The sequence below is a fragment of the Marmota marmota genome, unplaced genomic scaffold, assembly GCF_001458135.2.
Source record: "Marmota marmota marmota unplaced genomic scaffold, marMar, whole genome shotgun sequence".
NCBI classification, from domain to species: domain Eukaryota; kingdom Metazoa; phylum Chordata; class Mammalia; order Rodentia; family Sciuridae; genus Marmota; species Marmota marmota.
Genome location: NW_026000229.1, coordinates 17111492 through 17117867, shown reverse-complemented (window position 1 = coordinate 17117867; position 6376 = coordinate 17111492). Strand labels below are relative to the sequence as shown.

Here is a 6376-nt window from a genome sequence, read left to right as displayed (position 1 = left end):
AAAAAAAAAAAAAAAAAAAAAAAAAAAGACACTTGAACCCATAAAAACTGTTTAAAAAAAAAAAAAAAAATCCAATGGACAGTGAATGTCCATTCTCCCAACCACAGATGCACCATTTTTTTCTCCATAATTTTTTATTGGTGCATTATAGTTATACATAATGGTGGGATTTGTTACACATTCATACACGCACATAATATAACAATATAATTTGGCCAGTATCATTCCCCAGTATTTCTCCTTTCCCTTGCCTTCTCCCTCTCCCTGATCTTCCTTTAATTTTCATGAGACACCTCCCTTTCTTTTCCTTTTTTCCTCATTAGCTTCTCACATTATGAGAGAAATTGCTTAACATAATGGTCTCAACTTCCATCCATTCTCCTGAAAATGACATATTTCATTTTTCTTTATGACTGAATAAAAATTCCATTGTCCATATATACCACATTTTCTTTATCCATTTATCTGTCTGTAGACAACCTAGGTTGGTTCCATACTTTGGCTATTGTGAATTGAGATGAATGTGCTGGGACAGGAGTCACTTGCCTGTGGTAGGCAGAATAAAGCTCCCTCTTTTCCTACCAAGTTGTCTACATCCTAATCCTAGAAGCACTGGATATGTTAGTTACATGGCAAAGGGGGATTTAAGTTGAAGATGGAATTAAGATTGCTAATCACCTGACTTTAAGATGAAGTGATCATCCTGGATTATCTGCATGGGGCTAGTATAATCATAAATATTCTTAAAAATGTGAGAGGAGTCCATGATATGGAAGATACTACAGAAGAAAGACACAGAAAGATTCAACATTGCTGACTTTGAAGAACAAGGAAGGGGACCAAGGAAAGACCTAAAAGCTGGAAAGGGCAAGAAAACCGATTACCCTCTAGAACCTCCAGAAAGGAATGCCCCAATCCATCTTGATTTTAGCCTATACAGTGAAACCTGTATTGGACTTTTGTGAGACTAAAAGGTGATAAATTTGCATTATTTAAACTTAAGTTTTTGATAATTTGTTACAATACCAATAAAATATACTAACCCATTTCATTCATTTCTATCAGTAAAGATGGCAAAAGGAGCTGTATTTATTGCTGCAATCTGCCAGGGTCAATTTTTAAAGACTGCATGGCTGCCCTATTATCATCAGGGTATAGTTCCTGTCATTGACTTATTTCTAATTTTTCTTGCCTTGTTACATTAGTGTGATCACACAATTCCTTAACTCCATCTTGCCTTACTAAATTGTACTAATTTTCTTTCCAAAAAATGATATCTAGTCCTAGAAGCAGGGTTACCTTAACATTTAATATACATTCAACCTCTAAGACACTGAGGGTTTTGACAATACCTACCCTTTTGAGATCTCTTGAATGTAATGCACTGGTTCTGTGTGAAGCAAAGAGCAATTGGCAACATAAAGAAGAACCACAACTGGTTAACCTAAAGGGAAGTTACCCTGAATCACAGCAGGACTTTTTGGTTCTGAATGGCTGTGTCAGCTTTGAAGGGCAACAAGCCCACATCTGTCCTTCCCTGAGCTGAGAAAATAGTGTTAATGGTCTGGGCCTCATAGGTTGAGGCTAGTAATTGTTGAGAAATACCCATTTGCTTTTAACAAATGTGTTCTCTTGCTATAACATCTAATACCTGTCTGCAAATTAGTGTTGGTCTGTCTGTGTGTTCTTATAATTATAAACAGAAGTATCTGCACTCTTAAATAGGCTTATTAGTGGAACCACCTGTTAGAATTAACAACCAAAGGCAGTAAAGCAAATGTTGGATATCTTACCTAGGAATTCTATCTACTAACAAAAAAGAATGCTTTTATATTAAAAAAAAAAAAAAGGCAAGAGGAAATAGGGCAGTTTGGGGGCTTTACTTACTATATTACAAACAAACTTTTAATCTGTTGCCTAGAATTTAGAGGTTTTAAAAATATAGATAATAAAGCCAGGCATGGTGGCACATGCCTGTAATCCCAGTGGCTTGGGAGGCTGAGGCAAAGGATTGCGAGTTCAAAGCCAGCCTCAGCAACTTAGTGAGGCACTTAACAACCCAGTGAGACCCTGTCTCTAAATAAAATACAAAACAGGACTGGGGACGTAGCTCAGTGGTTGAGCACCCCTGGGTTCAATCCTCAGTACCATTGTGTGTGTGTGTGTGTGTGTGTGTGTGTATTATAAAGCAAGGCTTATTTTTAGTCTTGAATTTGCCACTCAGTGTAATCAGTGTGTCTTCTTTCTCCCAAAATAAGTTCGTTCTGGAATTTTAATTGTTGAATCAAAATTAGCTTTCTAAAATGGAAGGGAGACCAGGGAGAGAAGAGAGGAAGAAAAGAAGAAATATAGGAGAATGAAATTTTACCAAATTATATTGTTAAAAATTATATTGTTATATTGTGTGCATATACAAATATTGAATCACAAACCCCACTATTATGTATAATTATAATGCACAAATTAAAAAATTAGCACTCTAATATATATTTTACATCATTAATACTAATTTTTAAATAGCCTTTTAACCTTAGACATGGCATATGAAATGCATTGTTATAATGCCTCGATGGGTATGTATTTTGATGACGAGTTATTATTATAGACTCTAGTCTCATGGAAAACTTGTTTGCCTAGGTGAATATGGGATGCCATGAACATTTGTCCTTTTTCTTATCTTAAAAGTGGTTATACCCAGTTAGGTTTTTTTAAAAAAATTTGATTGTAAGTAAAACTTGAGAATATTATTATGGCTTGAAGGCTGGGTGCTGGGTACTCTTCAGCCAAAGAAAGAAGCTTAGTTTGTCCAGTGCCAGTCCAAATCAACTGAAAGTACATTTGATAAGGACAATCAAAAGTAAAACAAATATGAAAAGAAGTAAAGTTGGGAGGGATATTGTACAATATGGCAGAAAGAGGGCTAGCATATTATTTAAGAAAAGTGGATGGGGGATGTAGCTCAGTGATAGAGCACTTGCCATGTACAAAACCCTAGATTCCATCCCCAGCAACATCAAACAACAAAAGCAAACAAAAAAGTGCACCCAAGAGATGTTAACTTAAATACAAAACCAGGCAAAGGACATTAAGATAAGCCATGGGGATTCAAATGGCCAGCAGTCTATTGCCCCTAAAAATCAAATGTGGACTTATATTCAAGATGGCATCGATCACAACATTATTTGAAGAAACCTGAAAACTAGTTAACTGTCCAACCTTAAGAGAATGATTATGTTGGGATATATCCACATAATAGGGAATTAAGTCATACTGGGTGGGGTGGGCATGCCTGTAATTCCAGCAGCTTGGGAGGTTGAGACAGGAAGATCTTGAATTCAAAGCCAGCAACTTAGTGAGGCCGTAAGCAACTCAGTGAGACCCTGTCTCTTAAATAAAATATTTTTTTTAAAGGCTGGGGATGTGGCTCTCTTGGGTTCAATCTTGGTAAAAAAAAAAAAAAAAAGTCACTAAAAGTAGGATTTTTGTACTTTTGTTGCTGGAATTGAACCCAGGGCCTTTTGCGTTCAAGGCAAGTACTGTACCACTGAGCCACATTACCAGCCTCCCAAATGACCAGAATTTCTTTTGGGCTATTCATCCCCCATTTTTTTTTTTCTTTTTGGTGTTGGGGATTGAACCCAGGCCTTCATACATGCCAGTCAAGTGCTCTACCACTGAGCTACACCCCCAGCCCTACAATTATTAATGATAGGGAAAACAATGTAGGGAGAAGAACAGGACATAGAGTTTTACATTTGTAGAAGATTAATTTTGCAAAAGAACTGCTGAGGAAGATTAAGGTAATAGGTATGGTAATCAATCTATCTTCAGCTCTCTTAGGACTTAACTGTGTGGTTTTGGGAATGGGCTCCCAGGGGAGATCTGAGAGTAGTTTTGAGTCTCACAGTTACTTAGCTTACTGAGGGAGCACACATCTTTTTTAAAATCATAGTTCTAGTCATACTTACTGGATTGGGATTGAAGGGGGCTGGGTGGAGGGAGAAAAGACAGGTGCTAATGCTCTAGTTGTCCCTGTGTATCCCATTCATCTCCATCTGTCACTGTGACAGACTGCTATCCTAATAATGTTTCATAAAGCATTCTTAGTCATGTTACTTCCAAGATTAGTTGATAGGTCAGAAGTGGAAAGCTGGCTTTATTCATCTGCATATCACAGGAATAGATTCTTTTAGGCATTTTTAAAAGTGATTAAATTTTTACTGACTTTCCTGTTACTTTAGTTTCCCTTGTGAGCTACTAGTAAATTACATTTGTATACATATATTCTTACTGTGTACTGGGTTTTAATCTCTCCTGGATCTTCATCTGGAGATGATTGGGTCAGTGGAAAGTGGACTGACCGTTAACAGTTTAGACAACAGTACAAAAGGTGGCTTATGAAGTCACTGTACTGTATAAGAGTGAAGGAAGGAAGTGGTTGTGTAGGAAGGTGGTTGGCAGTTTACGAGGCAAAGGGAAGTTCTAGTTTTGTTTTTACCCAGTTATTTATCTTCTCTCTGTAGTGATTTCTTTTTTTTTTTTTTTTTTTTTTTGAGATGGGATCTTCTTGCACTTGTTGTCCAGTCTGGTGTGTTGGCTCAAGTGATTCTCCAGCTTCCCCCTCCCTAGTAGCTGGTACTACAGGCATGCACCATCATGTCCAGCAGACAGTGGTTTTGTTTTGTTTTGTTTTTGAAGATTGTGGAAGCAGATAGAGGACAGGACCCACTTTTGGTATAACATGTAGACATATACAACTAAGCACCTTGTTAAACTTTATTAACATAGAAAAGTTGCAGTAGAGACATTATTTACTAATATAAATCTGAATATTGGTAACAGTTTCTTTCCTAGAGGGTGGCCCCATTATGGTGACGAAGCTGTTTGCATGAAAAATTCAAAGTACCCAAATAGATGTCCTTTCACTTTGTTCTGTTGGGTCAGAAAAGGTCTTGTCTCCAAGGAACCAAATCCCTCAGATTTGTTAAGGGGGCTGGAACTTTCATAAAAGTTTCAGGTCTTTTAACTGATTTAGCCTTAGGGTCTGACTTCAAAACCCTGCATTTCCACAATGATAGGCTTTTGAAGCCAGATTCCCAGCTTTCTGTTCATGTGCTGCACAATCCGGCTTTGTTCCCTCTGGTACCGGTCTGGGGATCCACCCCACCCTTGTTTGCCTCATTTACTAAAGGCCATGTACTGACTGAATTTTCACCATGTGCCTTCTAGGCCAAGCATGACTGGTTTTTATTCTCCTAGCCTGAGAGAATGTGGTTGAAAATTTTGTGTATGTGAGAAGGATGAAAAAAGAAGTTATATTCACCAACAGCATTAGATGTAAAGTGTATACCTTGCTTTGCCTGTCATGTGGGTTAGTAACATCTAACACAAGTGAGTTTCAGTTAACAGTTTAGACAACACTACAAAAGTAAACCAGGGTCAGAGCTTGAATTCTGGACTCCAGAGTAGTGTGTCCTGGTCACTAGAATGTGTCTCATCAGCATTTGAAAGAATAAAAGTCATCAGCTGAGAAGGAGAAATGTATTTGGACAGATTCTTTTGAAAATTATCTGTGCTTACACACACCATTGTTGTTACGTACTTTGGGGTAGGGCATTTCAGCAAGGGTATAGTTTTAGAAATTAAACCTGAATTATATGAACCTATATTAGCTCTGTGATCATTTGAGTAGCAGTACTTTCATTACTATTAATGTTTTGCTGCTAATTGAACTGGCTGACAAGTGATCCTGTTGTCCCCTAAAACACTTGGGGAAACAACCAAGGGACAGAGGGATTGTATCAAAAAAATTTTTTCTAGGCATGTTATTTGTTTTTAATAAGTCTGTTTTATTCAGAGTATCTCACTGTTTTCAGAGTAAACCCCAGTCTCCAAAGAGAACTGCATCTATTCTTCCCATCAACAATGGTTCCAAAGAAAATGGGATTGAGGAAGAACAAGACCAGGAGCCACAGGATCTCTTTGCAGGCAAGTATGGACTCAAAATTGAACCTTCTAAATAGCTTTTTTAAAATTGAAAATGGTATTAGCAACATAACTTTATGTAAGATACTGTAGTGGAAGATTCCAGAATAAAATATATTCCCTTCCATCAAAATTCTTACAAGTTTAGGGAGTAAGACATAAATATATGAGTTAAATTATTAAATAATAATAGAAATAATAGAGGAGTGATAGAAATACAAAATCACAAAAGCTCATAAGAATAAGAGATTTAATGAGATTATTGATTATAGCAGTGGTTTTAGATTCTTATGACCAAGACTCCTAGTAAGAAATTTTGTGTCATAGTCCAAAATATATGTACTTGTACAAAACTGAAACAACAGATTTTTTTTTTTTTTTTTTTTTTTTT

At 36.7% G+C, this 6376-nt stretch overlaps 1 protein-coding gene across 6 annotated transcripts in view; it reads left to right on the top strand.

Annotated features, from left to right (window-relative positions):
* The window catches only part of Snx1 (sorting nexin 1), a 51527-nt gene that overhangs the window by 9536 nt on the left and 35615 nt on the right, over positions 1-6376 (top strand). For all 6 annotated transcript variants that reach the window (XM_048793344.1, XM_048793345.1, XM_048793343.1 and 3 more), the window contains exon 2: positions 5877-5988. In XM_048793344.1, coding sequence (XP_048649301.1) covers positions 5877-5988 — 112 coding nt within the window. The remainder of the gene's footprint in view (positions 1-5876; positions 5989-6376) is intronic.